Raw genomic sequence first — 27,583 nt, forward strand, 5'->3', positions numbered from 1 at the left:
TCTTCCTACAGACCCAGCCTTCATTAAGGATACAACAGGTCGACCACGCCTCTAGCCAGAAAATTCAGGAATCACCTCTGCCTTAGCAACCACGTCCCATTCATCATCGAGTTAGGTTGAGTCCAGCTCCTAAATCTCTTTGAAATCTCTCTTTCTGTCTTGTGGTTAAGGACTTTGATATTTCTGGCCAAGATAACTGAAGGAGTCTCATCTCTTCTCCCCTTGCTTTACATAAAAGCCACAGGGCTCTCTGTAAAATGCAAATCTAATCAATGGTGTCCCCAGCTATTAAAAATCATTGAAGGGCTCCCAAGTGCCTTCCAGATAAAACCCAAATTTCTTAACAGGACATTCACATTCCTTTATAATTTGGTCCCTTACTGGCTTTTCACCTTCAGCCTTCAGAATATCTGGCCATGCCCTCACTCCACATTATCCCATTCACAGGTCCTTGAGTAAGCTCTGTTTTCTTAATACCTCCAGGACCCTGCCAATTTTTCTTCCCTTTGCCTAGAAGGGCCTCTTTGGTCTTATTCTCACTTATAAAGCTACTTATCTTTCAAGACTCCTCACTCAATCTATTAATTTTCTCATTGAGAAAAGTACAGTATTTATTCAACAGGCTTTCACTGTGTATGGGTCAAGCATTATCCTAAGTGTTGGACAAACAGTGATGAGTGAGACAGGCAGAGAGCTCAAAGGTTATTTCAATACAGTGATCAGTGCTGAGTTAGGGTAAGTACTAAGACTCACGGAAGCACCCAGAAGACTTGGGGAGTCATAGGGAAGACTTGCCAGAGAAGAATATTATATAGCTGAGACATAAAAGATGAACAGGAATTAGCCAGACGGTTGGGGTGGGGAGAGCATGCCAGGGAGAGAGACAGGATGTGCCAAGTCCCAGAGGAGCATGGCAGGGGCGGGGGCAGGGGATGCAACATAGTGCACAACATTCAGCATGGCTGAAGTAGGGAGAATGTTAAGGCAAAATGAGAGAAGCTGAGACTGGAGGAGAAAAGATCCAGACTGGGAAAAAGTTAATATTTGACACCACTCTCCCCAGGCTGTTAAGCAGCCTTCCTCTATGTTCTCAACTCAGCATTTGGCACGTCTCTCTCTCATGGACTTTATCACATGTATTACTCTAATACAGGCTGGTACTGTTGATGTCTACTCCCCTTGAATGTGCTCCTTGGGGGCAAAGACTGTCCTCCTTTCTGTATCCACTGTTGGAAATAGTCGGCTTCAGAGAAGGAGCTCAAAAATGCTTATTAAATGGATAAATGTATGAAACAACAACGTGGATGGAAAGGGTAGAAGATTTTTTTAAATGGCAGTAAATTCATGTATGAGTAATGTCATGAGAAAATGTAGGTATTAGATGGTAAGTGCCAAAAGGAAAGGTGGACCACTCTGAAGATGAAGTTGTGAGCGCTAAGCTATCTGAAGCCTCTTCATGATGAAGATGGAAATTGCATTAGACTTAAAGGATGGATAGGATTTGGACAGGCAGAGTTGAGTGGGAGTTGTTGCACATAGAAGCACTAAACTGGTAAGAACAAGGTCAGGGCATACGTGGAGTGGGGATGTAGGGAGAGGGCTTACCTGGGGGAAGAGGAAGATCGGGGGTAAAATGTTGCTGGAATTATCCTTAGAAGCTGTACCACCTTACTTTATTAAAGAAAACAGGATCAAGGACTGTCTTGTCTTTGATTTCAAAGTAATGGATTCTTTTCAACAAGTCCTGTCCATGGTTTTGGAGGGGTTTACGAAATGATAAGACTCAAGGAATAAATGGTGAGATAAAATATTCTACACTTTTATCCACTTTTTCTTCTCTACACGTCATCTTTATGGATTCCACATAAACAGCCCTAGAGGAAGGCACCATTTAGGACAGAACTCTCCTTAAAATGTGGCTTCTGAAAAGTATTATGAGCCTTCTAACCTACTTCAAAAGGCTGCTTTACGGTGCTTCGTACCGTACCCGAATGAGGGTTCTAAACCAGATTAATGCCAAAAGGAACAGCATCATTAAGAGAAAACAAAGAAACAAACGCTGATCTAGAGAATTCTGTTTTGTGGTTCATCAAGATACTGAGTCAAGAAAATGACACCCTTCTAGCTCACTTATGAGAACTATGTCATTCCAACATCTTAGGTTCAAATCTGGGTCAGAAAGGTGACTGTAGCAACCACCAGTGATGTTTTTCTCTGATCTGAGCAGTTTCAGTTGTACCACTAACCAATATTTTCTATTTAGGAAGATAAAATCTAGAGGTGCACTAAAATGGCTGGTGTGTTCTAAAGTCTGCTTTATAAAAGAGGGCTGAAAGCATGCAAGAACCAAAGAATAGATTTCTTGGTTCACTGTGGGGCCTGTATTGCAATTTGCACCTAAATGATTAAAACCTAATTTTTACTGAGTTTCCTAAAATGAGATCCAACAATTTGTACTTGTGATTTGGGACAGCAAAGAAGAAAGGTAGTCTTAACTTTGTATATATCATCCATTTTCATAGCCCAAGTATAAGGATCAATACAACTTTTCTTTTTTTATATCACACTGTCAAAGTTACCAAGGACAGCAGTTCAATTCTGTATGTATATGCATATTTCCAGAGAATGTCACATTAAGAATTCTACATCTAGAAACATTAAATTGATGAATCTTCCTATTTGGTCTACCCACGGATTAAATTAATCCTATGACTACCAATGTAACACACTTTTAGAAGGTAACAAAAAAATTCTAAAATGCTTATAAAAAAAAAAAAGGTGGTAGACATTTAGAGGAAATAAAAGAGAAAGGCACTTTACCTTTTCAGTAATGATGCGGTTGACACATTGTTTTCCTGTCAGTGGTAATGTACATTTCTCCATGATTTTATGTGCATTTCCCTGTTTGAAAAAAGAAACATTAAAAAGAGTAGTTAGGAACCAATTCTTACTTAGAATTGGTATAACATAGGACAAACAGGAACTATCAGAGAAATCGTCTCCTAAGTACAGTCTGTTTGAAATCTTTGCGCAGTCATGCTTTTACTTTCTTTCTGGAGGCAGCTTGTGTCCCTAAGATAATTTAGGGAGAGTGCCAAATGAATAGCCAAAGGCATAACTGATTTAGTTGGGAAACATCCTGCTGCAGATCTGACCCCTCAAGCCTCAGCCCTTAGATCATATGATGGAGAAATTTCACTTCTAGCATCCTGCGAATTTTTCTCTTCCAGGGAATGGTCTCCTTGACAAACGACCTATTATTTACCAAGGGTAGGAAGCATACACAGAATGCAAATGCATAATATACCTTTTTTAAAAAGTTTTAATTTTATTTGTTACAAACGTGACATATTCACAGAAAACAGCAGTTCTTGCCTCCCTTCTGTAGGCTTAGACCTGCTCTGAACAGAAATCAAAATTCAATTTTTTTTAGCATTTTCTTATGTACTATTTTACATTTTCTTCCTACCTCTGCATTTAAAAAATTTTTTAATTTTATAATAAATTTTACTTTATTTTCCATTACGGTTTATTACTGTATATTGAAATATAGTTCCCTGTGCTATACAATAGGACCTTGTTGTTTATCCACCCTATATATAATAGTTTGGACCTGCTAGCCCCAAACTCCCAATCCAACCCTCCGCTGCCCACCCCCCTTGGCAACCACAAGTCTGTTCTCTATGTCTGTGAGTCTGCTTCTGTTTTGTAGTTAAGTTCATTTATGTCATACTTTAGATTCCATATATAAGTGATATCATATGGTATTTGTCTTTCTCTTTCTGACTTACTTCACTTAGTATCATAATCTCTAGGTCCATCCATGTAGCTACAAATGGTATTATTTCATTCGTCTTTTTATGGCTGAGTAATATTCCTGTGTGTGTGTGTGTGTGTGTATACCCCACATCTTCCTTATCCATTCATACACACCCACACCCACATCATCTTTATCGATTCATCTGTTGATGGACCTATAGGTTGCTTCCATGTCTTGGCTATTGTAAACAGTGCTGCTATGAACATAGGTGTGCATGTATCTTTCGAATTAGTTTTGTCTGGATATATGCCCAGGAGTGGGACTGCTGAATCATAGGGCAACTCTACTTTTAGTTTTTTGAGGAACCTTCATACTGTTCTCCATAGTGGCTGCACCAATTTACAACAACAGTGTAGGAGGGTTCCCTTTTCTCCACACCCTCTCCAGCATTTGATGGTCATTCTGACTGGTGTGAGGTGGCACCTCATTGTAGTTTTGATTTGCATTTCTCTAATAATTAGCGATGTTGAGCATCTTTTCATGTGCCTATTGGCCATCTGAATGTCTTCCTTGGAAAAATGTCTATTTAGGTCTTCTGCCCATTTTTTGACTGGGTTGTTTGTTTTTTTGTTATTGAGTTGTATGAGCTGTTTGTATATTTTGGAAATTAAACCCTTGTTGGTCGCATTGTTTGTAAATATTTTCTCCCAGCCTGCAGATTGTCTTTTCATTCTGTTTAAGGTTTCCCTTGCTGTACAAAAGCTTATAAGTTTGATCAGGTCCCATTTGTTTATTTTTGCTTTATTTCTATTGCCTTGGGAGACTGACCTAAGAAAACGTTGCTAGGATTTATGTTCTCTTCTAGGAGTTTTACGCTGTCGTGTCATATATTTAAGTCTTTAAGCCACTATGAGTTTATTTTTGCGTGTGGTGTGAGGGTGTATTCTAACTTCATTCATTTACATGCAGCTGTCTAACTTTTCCAATATCACTTGCTAAAGAGACGGTCTTTTCTCCATTGTATATTCTTGCCTCCTTTGTCAAAGATTAATTGACCATAGCTGTGTGGGTTTATTTCTGGGCTCTGTATTCTGTTCCATTGAGCCTCTGCATTTTTTAATACTATGTTGGCCAAACTATTTATTTCCTAATTAATCAGCTTTAGATATTATCTACTAACTTCTTATTGGGGTGTATGAAGACTTAACTCTTTTACAAACCCCCATCCTTCATTATCTTCAGTTCTCCCAGCATAGCTATATCACAATTTGTAGGTAACTCAATAGTCAGAATTTACACCATGCTGACAAAACAGCTGTGTAAAATGGCTCATTGCTGGGCCAGGCAGTGTAGAAAACCATGATCATATTCACTTTCTTATATAGCAATTTGCTTTTCCTGGAATTTGTCTGAGCCTCAGTTTGCTCATTGGTAAAATGTGTGCACTGGTCTATAGTCACATTTTTTCAAAGTTTCCTTTAGCCACGGTACCCTTTTTTCAAACATAAAAGAGGGATTGAGAGTGGAAAGCAGGTTTTCACCCATTAACCCCCTTCCCCCACCCCCTACCACCCCCAAGTATAGAGGTGGCCTCTGGGTCACATCTATGGAGCACAGTGGAAACATTAGCTCTGATGATTTGATCTTCAGATCATTTTCTTCTGATTATTATTCAGCTCCTTTCTAAGTATCAAGCACCAGGAGCCTAAATTAATATTTCCCTTGAGGCTGAAGGCTAATTTATCACATTTTAGATCTTCTATTGCTTCCTTTTTGGATCTGAAAGCACCACACATGATGTCATCATCATCGTTAGCCATCTCAATGTTTTACCTTCTGAAATATGCACCACTACCTGGTTTACCTCTCTCTCAAAACTGCTGCCATACCAAGTATGATCAGAGGCAAGAGATTTCAAATAACTGGGCTTAATTAAGATTTTACTGCTTGTAATAATCTGTCAACTCACCAACATACTAGTAATTAAGAGGTTTTAGTATACTTCACCCAGTGTATGGCATAAAAGATACTCAATATTTTTTGAATGAATGAATGAATGGGAAGAAAAAGGGAAGTCAATTGGGAATCTTGGGTGGATTTCAAAAGAAGACAAACTCTATTACTTTTAGTCAAAAGTAGTGCTAAATACACATAGAGTAGATAGATGTTATACCTTTAACAACAAGTTATATGCTTCTGGGTCTTAATGTGTAAGAAAATTTATAGCCGTAGAAATGAAACCTCATTTTTGCTTCATTTTTAATGATCTATTTTCATTCCCAGATTTCAAAGAAAGCTTGCACGTGTCACAGAAGCTTAATTAAAGAGCTGAAATTAATGATGAACATTCGAACTTCAAGAGTTGTCAGGACTCCTTACACTTCATATAACTCAAATAAGACATGTCACAGTGAATTCCAGGTCTGCCTGCGAACAAAGTGAACAATCTGTGGGCCTCCAAAGAACATTTTCTGCAGGGAGCTCTTACTTTGTTCTCATTATTTGAGCAAGATCTACACCTGGTGTGAAAGCAGCCACTTGGATTTCAATGAACAACAAACGCTGGTTTAGGATCAAGCGTGTATTTCAACTGACAGAATTAACTGTGCCCTACCAACAGAGACCTTTTAGAGACCATTTTCCATGTAAACAGTATAGCTCAGTGGTTCAGAGTGGAGCCAAAGGACCTGAGTGCAAAGCCTAACTCTGCTCCACACTAGCTGGGCAAGGTTCCTGTGTCTGTGCTTATCCATCGCTTTACCTCAGGGGTTATTGTAAGTGTCCAGTACTTAGCAGGTGCTCAATAAGCTTGCACTGTTTTTATAACCTATATTTAACATTTCTACAACCTACCAGGGAATTCTTCAGGAGCTCTTAAGTTCCTAAACGAAGTTAGACATAGAATTACACAAAAAATGGCCTAAACAGAATTCCTGAGAGCCACAAAACTAATGAAACGCCAACACGTATTTGGGGGCAAACCATATGGCTGGCCTAGGAAGCTGGCACCAAGCGTACTCTCGCAGTGAGAACAATGTAGCTAGGTGAATCCATTCACTCTGAGCTTCAAGACATAACACAGATCAAGGGTAAAGAGAAAATGGCATGCAGAAGGAGATTAAAGAACGTCACAATTTCAGTATCCAACAATAGGTTAGCTAGGAAGCCAAAATATGACTAACGCCCACTTGAGCACTCTATTCTAACCGCGCCAGGCTGAGCCTTACCAAGTTCTATGATTCACAAAGGAGGAACAATCACTGAGTTTTTAGCATTTAAAAATAAATCCTGAAAAAGAGATGCAGTGTAGTGTGGTAGCAAAGAACACTATATTAGGAGTCCAAAGACCCGGTTTTGAATCTTAACTCTGCCACTTAATAGTCATTTGGTCCCTTAAATTCTTTGTCCTGTAGTTTTCTGTTTGATTGCCTTGTCTTCCTCACCTGATCACGGCAGGAAGAAATGTTCTGCAAGCGCAGTAAAGTAGGAGGGGTTGAATCCATTCGAATATTTTGGGTGAGGGGGGTCTTGTTCATCCTCATCATTCTGCTTCTTTCTTTCTCCACGAAGAAAGGTCAGAAAAGGCAGAGGAACGGATACCAAGGGTAGCATTAAAAATTCTCTGACTGGACCCGAGGGCTCCTGATTTTGATGTTTCCTTATTTCCTAATTTCATCATAACCTGGGTGAATAGCTAAATCTCTTTCCTCCACCTGCTTCTCCAGCTTTTCTCTTTTCCCCACTGCATCACTTATAGGCCTCCTGCAAAATCTAGGAATCCACCATTTTCATTTTATATGACCGAAAGCCTTAATACTTTCTATTACTTACTTGCTTCATGGTGATCTCTTTTTAATTCATTAGATATCTGTGTGCAATTTATTACTAAATTCTTCAGTAATAAACGACTCTGGTTAAATGATAATAAATTCCCTTGTTATCATTACAATAAGCTTTGTGTTATCACAATAAACTTAATCCCAAATAACAAGCTCTCTCTTTTACAACATGATGATTTTTACATTTGATGTCAACACTTCTTTCACCTGAGGCAATGGAGCATTCATGTAAGATTTTGCCTTACATAAAACCCCATTTTATGCCCATCTTTTTTGTTAAGTATTTCTTCAGTGTGGCTGCAATATATTTCTTCTTTGGGAAAGCCCTAGTGATCAAGTACAAAGAAGGCGAAGTCTAGACGTTGGTTGATCCTTAAGGGACCGAGTCTTTACGGGTGTATTCGCGCCACCTGAAACACACACCACCCTGTACTCCTTCATCCCACGTTCAAATGGCAACACCCTCCCTATTCTTCACGACTTGGCTCAGGTATCATCTACCCTGGAGAAACCATCTCCAACATCCTCTATCCAGTGCCACCGCTCCAGTGTCCCAGGGACTTTCCTAGTCTGGTGCACCTCATAGGTGTTCCTGTGTTCCCTCTACTCTCCACACATGTTGTAATTGTTGCCCTCTCTTTACCCACCACTGGACTCTGAAATAATTTATCTTTGTATCTTCCGCAATGAGTAGAATACTAGACAAACCACAGCGATCAATAAATGCTGTCTGACTATTATAATTCTGATCCAACGAACTCCAACAGCGTAGGAGCTGTAAAATACCATGTGACTGAGTGGCTATGGACCACTGGAGGCTGCTTTTTAGTCCTAAGAAATGTACTTGTACATTCCCAGCATCTCTGAGCTCACTAGGAGAAGTGCAGCTAGCAGAGGTGTGCAAAGGGGCTTACAAAACTTGGGGAGACAGATAAAGGCATGAGCAAAGGGAGTAGCAAAGACACCTCAAGACTGCGGTATGGGGAGTTCCCTGGTGGTCCAGTGGTTAGGACTTGGTGCTTACACTGCTGTGGTTCGGATTCAATCCCTGGTCAGGGAACTAATATCCCTCAAGCCATGCGGCGCAGCCAAACAAAAAGAAAAGACTACAGTATGAAACATACAAATGTATAAGTAAAGAGAGAAACTGAGTGAATTATACTATACTTATTCTACATCTTCTGCTTGCTCTCTCCTACAGCTGCAAGGCTTGCATTAATCTGTTGAAAAGCAGGGCTACAAAGGCTGACCTTGGCAAGGGAATACTCCATACTTTGTCTGGTGGCACAATGAAACCAAGGACAGGTCTCTCTTAGGGCCTGCCGAAATATCATGGAGGAAGCCGGAGTGCTACCACCCTTGCCCCTTCCTTCTATACACACACACGAACACACACAAAACAGATATAAAAATTGGGGAACACTGTATTACAAAACCCACGACTGTCACATCACTATGATGATTGATGTGGTACCCAGAAAAGAAAAATGGGATTTGCTAAAGAAAGAAATTCAAGTTACACAGAATAAAAGGACAAGATGATGATGACATTACTCACACTGAGTTTATCCTCACGGGATATTTTTGGCCTTTACACAGCACCTATTTGGTAGGGGTCCCAGCAATCCATATAGGACTTCAGTGGAAAGGCTCAGCTAGCTCTGAAGCAGAGAATCGTTGCTGTTACAAATGGTTTTTATACGTGGATGTAATAACAGTTTGTGGTTACACAGGCACATTCTCAGGGGAAGACTAGCCAAATGAGACAATAGATACAGCAAGCCATTTCCCTGAAAATAGTCTTCAGGGCTTTGAGATCTTAGAATAGAAGGCCATTTTTCTTCAATATAATACAAAAATCTTTATCATGGCCTTTTATTTTCTCTCTAAAGACTGCATCCTATGGTCTCTAGACTAAGGATGGCAGAGCCCAGGACTGAGCAGGAATTTTCTCTTTCCATCCATGAATTGCTGTGATACCTTAGAAAGCTGCTCTTAGTGTTAGCTTTCCTATCAAGAACTATGGATACTCAAGGTCACAGAATTTAAAGTTATTTGCTTAATTAAATTCGGTGAGATATTTTAAAGTGTTTATTGGTCGATGGACTGTGTTCTGCTATTTTCTTCCGTTATAACATTTTTTTTGCAGGCATGTCCATCATTAAAGGACAAATAAAAAAGACAAAACCATGTAAGCATTTCTATTTTTAATGGTGAATATCGTTTTTTCCCAAACTATCCTAGCCACGAAATAGTCTCATTAACAAATGATAAAATACCTGACAAGCTTTTATGAATGGAAAAAAAATTAAACCAGATGAAACTATGTTAATTACGAATTATTCTAACAAAAGAATACTTTATCTTGGGATACTTTCCAATGTTGCTGAAAATTATCTCAAGGATGCTTCCAAGAAAGCATTTTTTAAAAACTCTTTTATATTTGCTGGTTTTGGTAACACATTTGGTCCAAAATGAAAAGGATTAATAAATCTCATTTACTTTTTATAATTCCTCTGCACAAAAAGCAAAGACAAGGTAAAACAGTATTCAAGATTTCTATATGACACTGCTATCAGATACGAATTGGACTTAATAAAAATATTATTCACAAAGATTTATTCTCAACTTCATAACAAAAAAATGATACAAATGAACTTATTTACAAAACAGAAACACAGACTCACAGACCTAGAGAATGAATTTATGGTTACCAGGGGGGGAAGGCTGTGGAGGAGGGATAGATTGGGAAGTTGGGATTGACATGTACACATTGCTACACTTAAAATAGATAAACAAGAACCTACTGTATAGCACAGGGAACTCTGCTCAATATTTTGTAATAACCTAAATGGGAAAAGAATTTGAAAAAGAATAGATACATGCATACGTGTAACTAAATCACTTTGCTGTACATCTGAAACTAATACAACATTGTTAATCAACTATACTCCAATATAAAAATTAAAAAATAAATTAAAAATAAATTAAATTACATTTTTAAAAAAGCAAAGACAAGGTAAAAGAGTATTCAAGATTTCTATATGACACCTTCGCTATCTGATACAGATTGGACTTAATAAAAAATATTATTCACAAAGATTTATTCTCAACTTCATAACAATATAATTATGACTCTTTCTATCCTTTAGAATCCAGACCTCCTACTGTAATAAAAATAAAAACTAAGCCTGTTTTAGAAATAGAGCTCTCATTTATGTTCTCAAAAATAGGTACCGGAGCTTTGCCTGTCTCCAATAAATGACAACTATGACTGAATTTCTTTGTTTTTGTGCTCTGAGAGTTATACCCTTAGGAACACATTTCCAGTACACAATACTAAGAACAAAACACTTTCCTTTATATTGTTAGTGGTGATGGTATTTGCCAGACAGAAAAGTTTAGTAACAGAAAACGGAGGGGCTGGATACATAGGTTCTCAGTTTGCTTTTGCTCTTTATTTTCTACTTGACTTTTATTGGAATGTTTAACCCCTATGAAATTTGGTTGGTTTACTTCTGGAAGGGAAACAATAAGACCTACCTCACAAGAGTATTGTAATGATAAAATAAAGGCAATAAACATGTAACTGCTTGGAAAAAGTTAAAAGTGCTCTATATGTTCAAAGTAACATTATTATTTGAAGAACTAATGAATTCAACAATTATTGATTCCTAATATGCACCAGGCATGATTTTCCTCAGTTGTTATGATAGAAAGAGCCCCTGCCCTCATGGAACTTACATTCTAGTGAAGAAAGGAGATGAAGAATCATCAGAAGCAGGGGGAATTCTGTTTTGTATAATAGTCAGGGAAAGCTTCTCTGGTATTCTCAGCAGAGACCTGAGTGAACGGAGGAAGTGAGCCATGTAGATATCTGAGGAAGAGCTTTCCAGGCATAGAGAATAATAAGTGCAAAGGCCCTGAGGCAGGAGGATGCTTGGAATGTTCCAGAAACTTACAGGAAGAGAGTCTGGCTGGAGCTCAGTGGGCCAGTGGGAGAATCCTAGTAGATGGAGTCAGAGAGGTACTGGGATTGAAGCTGACAAGCCAGGGAGGGCCTTAGGGACAAAGTGTAAGGAACTCTGAACTTGAATCTAAGGAAGATGGGAAGCTGGGGAGGGTTTCTGAGCCCAGGAAGAAGTGTTATAACATGATTTATATTTTTAAAACATCATTCCTACCACTGTGTGGAGAATAGACTCTGTGTGTGTGTGTGTGTGTGTGTGTGTGTGTGTGTGTATTTCCACCCAACTCTTCTCCCTTTGCTCTCTGACAACAGGGACCTAATTGTAAATCCCTCAGCATGCGCTGCCCTTTCACACCCCAGTGCCTATTCCCTTGACCTGCAACACACTAGTCCCTTCAAACCCTGCCCCATCCTTCAGATCTCCATGCAAATGCTACATCCCATGGGAAGCACTCTGTTTTGTACACTCTTCTATTTTAAGTATCGGTTTCTATGACTCTATCCCCATAAGACTCTGACCTGCCTAAAGGAAGGACTATGCCTTTCTATTTTTCATTTCCTCAGACTCTATCATAGTGCCTGACACATAGTAGGCCTTCAATAAATATTTGATGCCTGCATAAACAAGTAAATTAACATACTCAAATAAGATAATTCTGCCAAATTTCAAGACAAAGCCTCAAAGAATATTCATTTGGTCATTCATCGTGTCTAGAGGATGGAAGACGCTAAGCCAGCAAATTCATAAAATGTTGGCTCATTTATATATCATCGTGTAGAGCTAGGAGTGAGTCAGATAAAGGGGGAAGGGGAACAGAATGTGGAAACATCTAACAACAGGAAACAACATGAATGTGGAGATCCTAGCAGAACTGAAGCCCTGGAAACAAGGATAAAGTAGGTTGCTGGGGAGCTGATGACAGAAGGCTGGGAGGCTAAGGTGAACTAAGTAATGTGGACCTAACTCGATCTAGCTTTAGTTTGAAACCAGTCACTTTGGCAGTGGTGTGCTTGATTACCAGGAAAGAGTGTCAGTCTGGCAGGAAGAGGACCTTTGGGATGCTGCAACGGTGACCTATGTAGAAGTGACAGGGACCTAAACAAGTAGAAATCCACAGGATGGAGCAGATCACAGGGGTATTGTAGATGCAATGTGTACAGTGATTGGTGTAGTGGGAGGGGCAGAAACTCCACGAGTACCTTTCCAGAGGGGGGCTGGGAGATCATCACTTCTCCAGTTGAGCTAGCAGATGGAAGATTTTTAGGGGAAACGATGATGATTTCACTTGTATAAGTGCTGCGGTTGAGGTAGCTATGGATCAACCAGGTGGAGGTGCCTAATAGGGAAAAACTACAGTTATAGAGCTCATTAGAGAATTCCAGGGTGGAAATAAGGATTAGGGAGCCACTGAGTGAAAAATAATAGTTGGTGCCAAAGATTTAGAAAGCACCCAAGAAAGGTGCAGAGGGTGAGAAGTACAGAGGGCCAAGGATGAAGTTATGAGGAGTCCTGGCAGGAACTGATAAAGAAAAGGATGGGGCAGCTAGGGATCTAGGTTGGTGGGGCAGCTCTGCAGGCCTCAGCACGTGGTTTACAACTTTGGTTCCAAGGCTGCTGTTGCAGTTAAGGCCTTTCTCAGAAGGCTAGAGGGGGACAAAAAATAGTCCAATGAAATCGGCTTTCTCTTTAAGGACATGACCCAGAAATTGCACAGATGCTCAAATCCCATTGACTTAAACTTGGTCACATAGATGCATCTACACGCAAGGGAATCTGGGAAATGTAGTCTGTCACTGGGTTACTCTGTGTCCAACTAAAACATGGGAAGATTCTAATACAAAACGGAAGAAGAGGAGATGGGTACTAAGGGGCACAATTCTCAGATTGTTTTCTTTTAAATATTTTGCTGATATCTATCTCAACAGGGACAGCTTTGACCAGGGAAAATGAAAAAAGGGAAAGAGGTAATTCTGAAACCTGAAGTTTTCAGAAAAGGGCAGGTGTGGATGGGAACTTAGGTGAGGATGCAGCATGGTATGACATGATGAACACGACTAGACCAAACTGAGGGAAACTCCTAGCTCTGCCACTTACCTGGACAAGTTTCTTACCTGTCTACATTCCAGCCTTACATCAGAGGGTCGCTGAGAGGTTTATAGATCCAGTATGTACAATGCCACACACAGGGCCTCACACCTAGTAAAGACTCAAACTCCTACTCCTTTCCTTCATTTCTCCCAATTTTTAGAGGGCAAAAGAAGGACACGCCAAGAGATCAAAAGGAGCTTAAGTAAGAAGGTGGCTAGACACCAAAAACTCTGCCTACTTTGCAATTTTGCCTGGAACCCTGATGTCTAAGCTTAAATGAAAGCCACACTCCAAGGCCAGTCTGACGCCAGTGCCTGCCACATGTCTCCAGAAGCATTTTTAAGGCAAGGGAAATGTTATGCTGGTTACTCTAGATCAACACAAGCAGGCAGCCAGGTTTCAAATACCAGAAGCTGCTGGCTGCTTGCAAAGACTTGCAAGGAAAGAGTTTCCTTTGTCTGATTAAAGCAACATTTTCAAAGGTCAGGTAATGCTATATTTATAAGTGACCTGCATCTGTAACCCTATAGACAAAGAAAAGGAGCAAAAAAAAAAGCTGCACCTGAAAGCCAGCTGATGGCTCCACCCACTTACTGGGAAAAAAAAAAAATCAGCAGCACAGGAATACAAGATTATATTTCTTTTCTCAGGTTTTAATCTTTCACTGCAAACTTTCTACTCTGTGTCTTAGAAAACTCTGGGGATTCTCCCCCTAGGCTGTTCACTTACTCATAAGGCAGCAGAAGTTACCTGGCATGTCTAAAAGAACAGGTCATTAACTGGAGAGGCCATCAGGAGTGAAAGACCTCGCCTCCCTATTTCCTTTCCAACCTCTACCAACCTTTAGGCAGACAAAAGATGCAGGAAAGAAGTGGTAAGGTCCCCGTGTTCCCTTGAGTTGGGCCAGTAACAGTAAGTCCAGGTGAACAATATACAGTAGCAACCACACACTCTGGGACCAAGAGTACAAAGTGAAGATGGCAAGAAAAGAAACTTCTGTTGGTTAGTTTTCAAGGTTATCTAACTATTAAGTATAAGCACATCACTATTATTATTTTAATCACAAATATATTTTTTGTTAGTTTGTTCAAATGAAAGTATGTAGGGAAAAATATCTAACTTCAGTTCTGGTCTAAAACTTAGTGCCAATTTCCCCACTGAGAGAAGACAAACAAGAAAGGCTAAAAAACATTATCTTGCTTCTATGAAAAGCTTTAAGAAGGGACTTCTAATCGGAAGTTTGAAGCACCATTTTTCCTGTGTCAGAAATTCCAGCTGAGGAGAAAGAAAACACTTTGGGGAAAAAAAGAGAGAGAAATACAGGCCCAATGTTTTGAAAACGAATGCACAAAAATAATCTGAAATGAGTCGGACTTCAGTGCCTATGTGTCAACATTAAAGTAACAACAAAAGGAAAGTCGGAAAGAGTTTTCTCCAAATGGACATTGTTCCAGAAAAGCTTTGGATTCGATTTGCATGCGTGGCATCCTTTTGCCTCTGAAATGAAGTATTTTGGATGCTTTTGCCAGGCATCCCTCAGTAGTCACCTGTGTTGGTTTCATTTCTATTGTTCCATATTTATGCTTCACTGCTCACTTCACTGTTTACTAGGCAATTTATGATAATTTCATATTTATTACAGTTTTCACAATGAAACTGTTTCATGGCACCCATCACTCTGTAACAGAACTCCCCATGGGAAGCAAGCCAGATGCAAATCTTCCAGATCCACACTCTCCCACAATGCTGCATCACAAAATAAAAAAGGGCAAACGAACTACCACTTCCAGTCAAAATAGCAGGTATCAAGGTGGAAACAGGTAGCTTTTGTTTTAAAACTAAGAATTATAAAGGAGAATGAGCAAAGGTATAGAGGGTGAAGAGGGTACCTGCCACCCAATATCAACTTTGCAAATCATCAGAAGCCCAGGGATTCAGGTGGGGAAGGCAATTAAGCTCAGTTGGTTCAAAGACAATGACTTGGAATAGGAAGAAAGTCATAGTGATAGCTCGGTATTTAGAAGACTAGGCTGTGGAGTCAGAGGTACCCAGGCCAAATCTCACTTCCACTAGTTACGTGACCTCAGGCAAGTTACTTAACCTCTCTGAAGCTCTGTGTCTGGACCCACAAAAATACTTATATCAAGTTCATGGGCTTTTACAGGCAAACATACACAGAGAGCTTAGGGTACTGTTCGTGCACAGTAAACTCAATGAATGGGAGCCATCACTATTATAGGCTAATGATATCATCATCATCATCACCATTAAATGTAAGTGCCATGCAGTCAATGATTCTTGTCTAGTATTGGTCATTGCTAAATTCCAGCAGTGCCCAGCACACAATAGGTATTCAATAAACACTCAATGATTTATCAAAATAAAAGTATAATATTCTTCAGAATAGAACACTTGCTATTACCAAGTCCATCATTTTCTAACACCGTCTCAAAACAGCACCTCCACAGACTTGGTAAGAGGCCATATTGTCCACTTGAAAATAACTGCTGTTAAAAACCCACATTCTGTTGTGTTTTTCATTTTGCACAGAGATAGCAACCACTATAATCATCTTTAAACCTGAATCAGAGAATTCCCTGGTGGTTCAGTGGTGATGACTCCGTGCTTCCACTGCAGGGGGCATGGGTTTGATCCTTGGTTGGGGAACTAAGATCCTACATGCCACTGGGTTTGGCCAAAAAAATAAAAATAAAATAAAAATATCTATATACCTGAATCAACACATCTGCCCTCACATCTTTTCACTTTTTTTTTTTTTTTTTTTTGTAAATTATGAGTGAGGCTGACAAAGAGATTCCTTCTCTCAGTTTTTATTCGGTTTCTTTTTTTTTTTTTTAATATTTATTTATTTATTTATTTATGGCTGTGTTGGGTCTTCGTTTACTGTGCGAGGGCTTTCTCTAGTAGCGGCAAGCGGGGGCCACTCTTCATCGCGGTGCGCGGGCCTCTCACTATCGCGGTCTCTCTTGTTGCGGAGCACAGGCTCCAGACACGCAGGCTCAGTAATTGTGGCTCACGGGCCCAGCCGCTCCACGGCATGTGGGATCTTCCCAGACCAGGGCTCGAACCCATGTCCCCTGCATTGGCAGGCAGACTCTCAACCACTGCGCCACCAGGGAAGCCCCTTTTCACTGCTTTTGAAGACATTATAGCTTTTACTTTTAATGTGTGTGTGAGGCAAATAATCAAAGTACACCCTGATGTTTGCTTCAAAGTTAAAACAAACATTTAGCTGAATGATAATAAATAATGGCCTTTATTTGTAATGTTTTTCTCTAAAATATAAACGCTATCAAGTTGAGTGATCCAGAGAAAACAATGAAAACAATGGTCGCATGACCTGGTGTACAGGATTTCAGTGTAGTGTGAATTTCCAAAAGCAGCTGTCATTACCTTTGCAGAGTGCTCCATGGTGACCACCACTTTGGTTTTGGCACTGGACACTAGATCCATAGCCCCTCCCATTCCTTTCACCATCTTCCCCTGCAAAACAAACAGAAAATAAGAAGTAATTCCTGGGACTTCCCTGGTGGTCCAGTGGTTAAGAATCAGCCTTGCAATGCAGGAGACACTGGTTCGATCCCTGGTTGGGGAATGAAGATCCCACGTGCCGCGGGGCAACTAAGCCTGTGTGCCACAACTAGAGACATACCCGTGCACCACAACGAAGAGCCCACATGACGCAACGAAAGATCCTGCGTGCCTCAACTAATACCTGACGCAGCCAAAAAATAAATATTAAAAAAATAAAAAGAAGTAATTCTCTTTCACCTTTTTAGTATGGTGGCAGAACAAAATTAACTTGCAAGAAGAAGCCGCTGGAATAATTAGTGAGAAAAACTCATTGACCTTCACTGCTTAGTACCTGAGCTTTATGACCTTAATATCCTGTTGCTCTATTATTCTATGGCTGAAGAATAAGTTCAGGATAAATATTTTGATGTTACATTCACTGAGTATGGCTGACATTACTTTGTCAACGCTATATTAGCAATAAGTCAATCATTGGACAAGAAAAAACTTAAGAACCTTTCCAAAATTCTGGGCACATTACTCTTACTACAATAATATGAGACTGAAATCCACATACCCCTGACATTCATTTCTTTCTTTTTAAACATATACTTGGCACCACTGAGTCTTCAATCACAGACACTTTCTAAAGCACTCTCTTGGATTTCCTGCAGATTAAAATGCCATTAGGTAATAAACTAAGGCATTAGTGGTGCTTCCCTAGTAATGATTAATATGAAAGGTGGTTCTGTCTTTCTAAAACCTGGCACTTATCTTGCTCTTAGAAAAATACATCAAAACAAAACAAAAAAATATATTTCTGTTAAGCAAAAACAGAAAACAGAAGCAGACTTCAGGATCCTTTCACCAAGACCATTCTATTTTTGTTCATCTGTCCATCTCCTCATTCATTAAACATTTACCAACCACCTTCTCTGTGCCACACACTCTGAATAATTCCCACTGTCCAGTCTGTCTCCTGGTTACAGAGTTTTGGAAAAAGCAAGTGTCCCCAGAGATGATGAAATAAATTCTTACTCAAGTAGACTGAAGAGAAATGTTTCTAACACTGAAACCTCCTGAAAATTTAATTTATTTTTTCTTGCAAGTCCTCTTGCTGATTTAACAGTAAACTCTTCCAGGGCTTTCAGCTCCTTTCCCATAATTTCATAGCTTTAAGGAAATCGGGCAATACACTCACACCTGGCTTTAAAACACGGTCTCAAATCCCCTGATTTCAGAAACATTTTAGAGGTCAGTGCAACACTGCATGAACATGAATTATATGGGCAGTATAAAACAAAGGAGTAAGTAGTCGGGATATCTTCATGGTTTGGAGCTTGCCACTAAATGACATTGGGAAGCAGCTGGCAATGGTTGGGAGGTGGAGCAAGAAAGGAGTGGAAGGGACAAAATGAGTCTGTCTTCAGACATGTAAGGTCGTCATGAAGCAGAATATCCATGTGGAAGTGTGTAATTTTATACATCTATAAGCCATACCATCATCCTTAGCTGCAATATTAATAAGTAAAGCACCAGGTCATAACATTTCTGAAGAGAACACTGATACTTTATGGTACAAAATATGGATAAGTTAGAGATGGAAGCAATGAATGTCTATCATAAACTCCAATACTAAGGAAGTTTGGGATTTTTAAAACATCAAAAGACACTAAAGCTATTCCATTTAAAAATGTCTCAACATGTTCTTGCTGTGGTGAGAACATCCAGCCAGTCTCAGCTTCCATAGATAGTGTCCTTGGGCAGACTAAGAGTGTAAGTGCCAGAAGAATGAGGAAGCCAAAGAAAACCAGAAACCAAGCTAGTGTGTTAAACATTCCCTGAATTTAAAAAAAAAAAAAATTCCTTGAATTAGAATATACCACAGGCAAAATTTGTCCCCTGTGACACAATGATACTGGTAAAAGCTTATGACAGCTTCTAACAGGAAGCCATTTTAGGTGAATCTGATGTACATATTTTAAATCATCGTCAGTTATTTAAGAAAGATTTATAGAGCACCAGCTGGGTACATAACACTGTGCTAGCAGGAATATAAAGAGCTATAAAACATGTTGGAAAGAACCATTTCTTTGTGTTGTTAGAAAGAACTTTATCCCTTGACTCAATGTAAATGAACAGTCTTCATCACTCAAAAAGATTCAACTGGTCTCATGTCTTGTCTTCAAAGCACACACTACAAATTTCAAAGCACTATTTTGATACTTACATGTTTGTTTCCAAGAGTAAAAAATACACAAGATTAGGTGCAGAACACCTGAGCTCTATTAACCCACTGTGTGACATTTGCAAAACACCAAATCTCTTTGTATTTAGGCTCATTATCTATAATCCAGGAATAAGAATATCTGCCCTATCATAAAGTTGTTATGAGGAATGGATGTGGAGTAAACAGAAATTTATAAATTTATTGCCTTACATCTTCAGTCAATTCATTTTACTGAGTGTCTAATATGAGCCTGTACTGTACTGGGTGCTGGACTTAGAGATTATCAAGTCAGGCTTCTTTTCTCATAAACTTCATCACTGGGGGAAAGGAAAGCATCCATGAGTAATTAAAGAGACTTGAACCAAACTTCTTCCCTCTAAAAGAAGCATTCCCCACCTCTCTCTCATCCCCAAGGTAGAGCTAAGTGCCTTTTCCCTGTATCCTTGGCACTACTTGGTATGTAATTCTATCACAGTGAATTTCAACTCTTTTCTTTCTTTCACCGTATTATTATTATTGTTATTGCATTATAGGTGCTTAGAAGAATGAGTGGATGAATGGCTTCAAGTAACATAGGTATGTTCAAGTTCCAGCAGAGCACAGAGGATGCAACTGCTACCTGTGCCTGGAGAGGCAGGAATGGGAGGAAGAGGCTCAGCAGGATGTCACAGAGGAGGTGTTTCCAAAGGGAGTCTGCCAGATGGGGAAGAGAACAGCAGGGTCTCCTAAGAGAAAGCATTTCTAGCAGGTTAACCGGAAAACCTCCAAGTATTTGGTTTTTGTATTTTTAAAGTAAGTTCATTGTATTAGAAAAAGAAATGAAAACATTTTCTTCCATTTCAATTCCCAAGTGATTTCTGAAACAGAATCAATTACTAAAGGAAAATAATTTATTCTATCTATACCAGAAGAAAAAAAAGAGATATAAGACGTCTTCTCTGAAGCAAGTGGGAAATTCAACACCACCTTTCAGCCTGGCTCAGCAGGCACTCTTCTGGGAATCAACTACTTACATATCCCAGTTCTCTACCGCAGCTGGGGTAGCCATGTGCCTGAGTGCTAGACAATGGAAGAGAGGGAGGTGCTACCTGCGGTTTCAGGCTCTGGCCCATAAAAACCTCTCACGTGTAATCCTTCACGCTCCTTCACCTTCTGCAATCTGGACACTGACATCCAAGGTGTCCTCGCAGATGACTGAGCTTCCCTCAGGCTGGGTCCTTAAATGACCATGTGTAGCAGAGCCCACTTACTCAGAAACACACTGCATTGCTCAATATGAGTGAAAAACACAGGGTGCTAAACCACTGAAATTGGGAGGCTTATTTGTTACAGCAGCTGGTGTGACTAATACAGTGGTGTGTTGCCCAAATGAACTCTATGGAAGGGAGAGAATTCTGTGTAGAATTAGAACTGTTACAGCTGCATAACAGAGGGGGGACCTGAGAAGGCCTCTTGAGATGTTTTACCACTGCTCTTTGAGGGAGGTGACTATGCCAGATACTGTCCTCGGCACTGTTTATCTACCTCTTTATCCAAATGTCCAGCACACTGCTTGACATTTGATAGAGCTGAGATACAGATCTTACCTCCGTTTTCATCTCCCTCCCAGAAACCCAACATCCTAATCAATATACAAAATAAAAAGCTGATAAAAGAGAGAAGTTAAGGAGCTAAAAATATATCTTTAAATAAATCTCAAGAGAGAAAAGTGATATGGAGAAAAAATAGGCCTATAATGAAGAGGAGATTATGGTCATGATTGAAGCACTGGGCAAGGGTGACACAAAGTGTGGCTTTCTTTTAAATCTCATCAGCAAACATACATTTCTTGAATGGGGCAACTTTAGTTCTGAAATGTATTCTGGCTAGCATAATGGAGAGATGATTGCTGGATACTCATTTCATAGCCAACTCATTTTTTTGCAGTTAAGGACTGACTCTGACATCAAGTACGGAAAGAATACTGCAATAAAATGCACTAGAATGCTGCATCCTCTATTATGACAATTACAAAACTTTTCTAAAAAGATACTGACTCAACTGTTATCCTCCATTCACAAATATTTTCAGGGTCTCTTATGAACCAGGAACTAAGATAAGAATTAGGAATAAAAAATGAACATGATCGGGGCTTCCCTTGTGGCGCAGTGGTTGAGAATCTGCCTGCCAATGCAGGGGACACGGGTTCGAGCCCTGGTCTGGGAAGATCCCACATGCCACGGAACAACTGGGCCCGTGAGCCACAACTACTGAGCCTGAGCGTCTGGAGCCTCTGCTTCGCAACAAGAGAGGCCGCGATAGTGGGAGGCCCGCGCACCGCGATGAAGAGTGGCCCCCGCTCGCCGCAGCTGGAGAGGACCCTCGCACAGAAACGAAGACCCAACACAGCCAAAAATAAATAAATAAATAAATAAAATTAAAAAAAAAAAAGTTCTAAGAAAGAAAGCGGTCTCTAAACATGTTCCTAGCTAAAGAGCAGGAGAGAGGGAAAATAAAAACATGATATCAACATTTCTTTAAATACAAAGAGAGAGGTTATAAAAGATTTTAAAAATTTGCCTTAGTTTAGCAAAGTTATAACAAAGGTACAGCAGAATATTTCTCTTTTCTGTTATACTTTGTATTCAAAACCAAGAAAAATGTGATTTTCCTTTCCAAGTTTAATTGTATTTCCCAGGACAGGTGACCTGATCATGTAAACCAATTAATATGTAACTAGAAATATAATAATATCTTTATTGCTAAGTAAGTTAACAAAATTGCTTATAACTAGTATCAGTTATCAATCATAATATGGGCTAAAAAAAAAAGCACGTCAAAAGAGCAGTACTTGGATAAATTCAAAATTTCATTTCAGTAAGCGCCGTTGCTCCTGTTCTCTCCGAGCTCTTGTTTCAATTATCCCCTCTTCACAGCTCCTCCCCCCGCCCCCTCTCCACAGCCCCTCTCTATAGACTCTTCAACACACTGAAGTCCAGTTTCTCCTTGACCATGCCCTTGGAGTGAGAACTACTCAATCCAGTCTCTAATATTTAATCATTTGATTCAGTACACACTTTGTAGGTTTACTTTATACATTCCTGAACCTTTCTACTACATTTTACACTGTGTTCCATCAACATCTGTAACTTCTCTATACTCATCGGCTTCCATGGTACAATACCTCCTACCTTGAGGCTTTCTGGCTCCTTTCTAGCATCCTTTTCCCACACCAGCTTTGTGTGTTGGCCAACTTAAAGCTCTGCCCTTGGCCTCCTGCTCTTATTGCCACTTGTTTGTTCTCCACGAGTGACTTCATCTATACGCTTATGATATAAACCGGCCCTGTCTCTGATGATTCCTAAAGCCACATGTCTAGCTCAGATCTTCCCTGAGTTTCAGATTCCAATATCCAAAAACTTCCCAGTCACCCTGTAGCACAATCTGCTGGCTGATTCCCCAAATTGTTTCCTCTTGTTCCTGGGCACAGAGGCCACATTTCCCAGCCGTCCTTGAAGTTAGGATTAGTCATATGAATAAGTTCTGACCAATGGAATGGGGTGGAAGTGATATATAATACTTCTAGAGCTGGACCATAAAAACTTCAAGAACAATGCTCCATGCCCTTGCCTTTTCTGCAAACCACATGTTGAAGATGGTGCAGCCACGGAATGGAAGAAATCTCAATCCCTGAATTACTGCACAGAAGAGAGCTGTCTGCAAATCAGGGATATTCACTTTGGTTCTATGTGAGTGAGAAATAAAAATTTCTGTTATCTTATGTTAATTATTCATGCCTCAACTCAATATGGTCCCAACTAAATTAAGCATCTTTATCAAGGCAAATCTCATCTGCCCACCAATTTCCTATTTCAGTTAGTGGCCAGTCAACCACCTCAGGATCCAAATCAGAAACGTCTTTATCTCTTGCCTCTCCTTCATTATCCGTGTACAATCAATGAATCACTCAATCACAAAGAACTTCTATTTTCCCAATATTTCTTGAACTTGACTATTTCTCACCCTAGCTAAGATCCTTATGACTTCTCCCTGAGTGGTGTAACATCCTTCCAGTCAACCTATGTCCAGCCTTGTCCCTCTCAAATCTTTCCAACTCATAACCACAAAAATAATCTTCTTAAAATGAGCATTTTATATCATTCCTCCGCTTAAAACTTTTCACTAGTTCCCCAGTGGTTCAGGGTAAAGTCCAAGCACCTCACTCAGTCTGGCATACAAAACCTATGACAGAGTGGCCTGAACCCTCCTCATTTCCTTACGCTCCAGTTCCCATTTCTATTCCAGGAATAGTGAGTTGGTTGTCTACAGCGTATGGCTTCATACTATGCGGTAAGGTCTCACCCTCATTCTATCAGGTGTGCTCCGGCTCACCCTTAACGTATCAAATCATGACTACCTCTCCCAGGAAGCATCCGCATGCCTCTGCCCCCACCCCATCAACAAGACAGATTAGGGGCCTCTCTCGGGTGCTCTCACAGCATCCTTGCTTATCCCCACTATAGAGTTTGCCCCATGACCTGCATTAAGATCAGGGCTGATGTTTCACTGGCCAGCAGTGACAAGGCCATCCAGGTAGTTATAACTGAAATTCTTCCTCATGAGAGGCATCCCATCCCCCTTCTAACAAACCATGTCCCACCCACTACTGCCATCTAGCAACTTAAAACACAAGAGCAGGCCTCCAAGACCTATCCAGCTATAACGACCATGTGTTCTGATCGATCACATCTATTCTGATTCAACAGTACCTGTGCACTTAAGAAATCAATTAACTTCAAATAGGACAAATGAACCCTGTTCCTAGCTATTAACGACACTGATGCTCTCCTTTTGCAAAAGTGTCAATACTGCTCAAGGGTGTCTCCATCATTCACTTTTGAAACCTCAACCGCTCCAAGTAAGAAAAAAATCCCAATCTGTGTAAAATTGATTGCAGGCCATTAACTCTACCTTTGTGCAGGAAATTACTAAGAATTTACTAAGTGAATAGTTAAAAGTATAAAACTTTCACATTTTCTTTTCCTAAGGTATAAACAATGTATGATGAAGCTTCTTTTGGTTATAAATGAGGCACTTTGGATAGGTTAACTTCTTTGTACAAGGTCAGACAGACTGACTCTCTGATTACTCTATTTGCTGGATTAATAAAATGGACATCAGGAGAAAAACTCTAAGTTATTCTTAGCTCTGTTGTGAAGCTATAGGTTCAGTTTTCATAGAGTCTATTCATTATTCTTCAAAGATGAAAACAAACATCAAATAACCTGGCTAGGTGAGTTCGCCTTGTTTTATCAGGCCTCCTACAGAAATAGAAAGAGTTTGAGCAAATGCTCCAGGACAGATATAAGGGGATTTGTTTTTACTTAACATGATTAAGTATTATTACTTAATAATGATTAAGTAATGATTATATATTATGTATAAATAAGTTATTTAATTGAATTTATTAAATACAACTAAGCACTGGCGTTTCTGGCCCTGTACATTATCCAGAAACAGGATAGGCACAATATTTAAAAATCCATGGATAAGTTATTTTCTGCATTAAGAACCTCTTCTTTCCATTGGGTCACTGAGAGAAATGCATTAGAATCATATGCAATTGCCCCCATGTGACCATGTATGACCTACAAATACAGGAATTTCATATGGTTGGTTCAAACTAATGTTCTAATGGTGGGAACACAGATCCCATTTACTATCACACAGAATTTTTTTAAGGGCTTATATTATTTTTAGGAAATCCCAACAAAAATGACAGCTAAAATACAAACGGAAGGATAACAATCATTTTTATGTGTCTGTATGTACCAAAATATATCAACATCCCTCAACAACTCACTCACATGGAATATGAAATTATTACCATTCCTTTTGGAAACAGGAAATAGTCTTTCTCAGAAATTTTATTTTCTGATTCTTCAAAGGCGTGTGGATTGGTTGGGATGAAGAGGGGGGTCGGTGAGCATAGAACCATGGGCAGAAGCAGACTTGCTCCATCACCTCCTCCCACTGTCTGCAAAGCTCTAAAGAGCACAATTACAGAATTATTATAATTACACAGCCATCTCTGACAGCTGGATGGAATTTTCAGAGAGAGAGACACAGTGACTAAAAGAACATTATTAAGGAATACATCAGAATCATTACCAGTGTTTTTAGCCACAGTAGAAAAGATCAAAAAATGTAGAAGATAATTTAAAAGCTAAACACACACACACATTTAAGAACAATTGTGAAAGAGCATGTTATGAATACTAAATGTAGGTGCTATATTAAGCAAGTTAGAGGGCTAGGTGAAAGAACATAAAACCATTTTGATTCTACAACAAATTAATAAGTAGTCTGTTTATTCCCAAGGTGTCCTCTAGATTCAGCTGATGACCCAGTTTAATGATTGCTGAGTACCCACTGAGAGTTAACAGCTATGAACATTCACAGCGAATTGATAACCCTTTGGTCGCTGGTAGAGAGTCTTTTAATTTCTTTCCTCCTCAGCCAGTCCTAATCTGTAAAATGGGTACCCAGTGCCTCTCAGATGTGAAGACAGTTCTCACCTCAGGTTTGCTAAGACAGCATACCTCACCTTCGGGACTGGGAGAACTGTGGGTAACATCATTCCACAGAGATTCAGATCCTGGGACTAGTATGAGGTCTGAGCCCCAAGAGCAAGAAGCATAGATAGCATCATTGTGAGAATGACCCACTTCTGGGAGCAACACAGAATGCTAAGGGGCCATGTCACTGTGGGTGGGTCCTAGCATCACAGGCATAGGATGGTTTTAGAAATCAATGACACAATTTCTCCTCTGAAGACCTTGGAACTGCAAGTGCATGGAAGGTAAAAATGGCTCTTCCTCAAACTGGGGAGAATGAGGTGGAAACCAAGAACTTTTTCAAACACTGAATCAGGTTACAAAAATTACTTTGGGGGGACTTCCCTGGTGGTCCAGTGGTTAAGACTCTAGGTTTCCACTGAAGGGGGCACGGGATCGATCCCTGGTCGGTGTGGCCAAAAAATTAAAAAAAAAAAAAAAAAAAAGCGTCTATTTAAAAAAAAAATTACTTTGGGGAATTTGCCACAAATATTTTTGAAAGATACATAATGAGGGAAATTGAGAAGCATTAATTTCTATCTTCTTATCTTTTAAAGTCAACTGTGCCAGAGCAAGCTCTTAGATGGTGGGAGGGAGATGGGGGGGTGGAGTGGGGGAATGGTTCTGGGACTAAAAGTGAAAAGTGAAGTATCTTTAGAGAAAAGTAACAAATAAAAAAAAAAAAAACAAAAAACACCTTTTTGGTGAACATCTTGATAATGTAGAAATCAAAACACCAAGAACAGAATGAAAAAATAAAAGATATTCTTTTGAAGTAAAATACAAAGAAAAATCAGAAGAGGGTAGAAATCATATAAACTTTAACTTATTTCTTGATATGCCAGTGCTTTAACTCCCTATACTTCATAAGTGACCTTTTAAGTTTCTGATCTTGATGGTTTCAGTAACTTTATCTCTAACTGTCTATAATACCAGAGACATTACATATATGACAAAACAGTATTAAAAATCAATGTGTTAGCAAAAAACTTGATTATTTCAGACCCATTTTCTATGGAGCCTAAGTTGAGGTACATTTTAAATCTAACACATTCTCAGGTGAGTAGCAAGAGCTACAGTAAGTGAGAAGAATTTTATTCCTTTTACTGCTATAACACCCCGTGGCAGAAATGACTTCGTTCACATTCATCTGGAACTCAGGCATGGCAAATATTTGGAGCTGGGATGTACTAGCTAAAAAATCATTTTTATTCCCTAGAATGCCATTTTTAGGCTCCACATTTAGAAAGAAACACATTCTCTTGATAACCACCTGAGACATAGCTATTCAGGAAGGAGTTGCTTTTTCCTCTAACCAAAGTGAGCAGGTCTAAAATGGAAAGTTGTTTACCTTTATTATTCAAAACTGTACGAGTGTGGGTTCGCATGCATACATAATTACTTAGCTCTGTCCATTGAGAAGGTTTAGAAGCAATGACGTCCCAGTAGCAATAAGCACACCCAACACCCAGATCTTGGTTTCAAATACCATTCTCAAATAAAAGAAACCAGGGCTCCTTGGAGAAATAGCTGATACTAGGAACATCTTGTAGTGACAGAAAGGA

The 27,583-nt window shown here is 39.5% G+C and overlaps 1 protein-coding gene across 5 annotated transcripts in view; it reads right to left on the reverse strand.

Moving 5' to 3' along the window:
* Nucleotides 1-27,583, reverse strand: part of OXCT1 (3-oxoacid CoA-transferase 1) — a 157,674-nt gene that overhangs the window by 35,126 nt on the left and 94,965 nt on the right. For all 5 annotated transcript variants that reach the window (XM_059916307.1, XM_059916306.1, XM_059916308.1 and 2 more), the window contains exons 14-15: nt 17,073-17,162; nt 2,821-2,901 (exon numbers count right to left, since the gene is read on the reverse strand). In XM_059916307.1, the coding sequence (XP_059772290.1) occupies nt 2,821-2,901; nt 17,073-17,162 (171 nt within the window). The remainder of the gene's footprint in view (nt 1-2,820; nt 2,902-17,072; nt 17,163-27,583) is intronic.

The sequence above is a fragment of the Balaenoptera ricei genome, chromosome 3 (assembly GCF_028023285.1).
Source record: "Balaenoptera ricei isolate mBalRic1 chromosome 3, mBalRic1.hap2, whole genome shotgun sequence".
In the NCBI taxonomy this organism is placed as follows: Eukaryota; Metazoa; Chordata; class Mammalia; order Artiodactyla; family Balaenopteridae; genus Balaenoptera; species Balaenoptera ricei.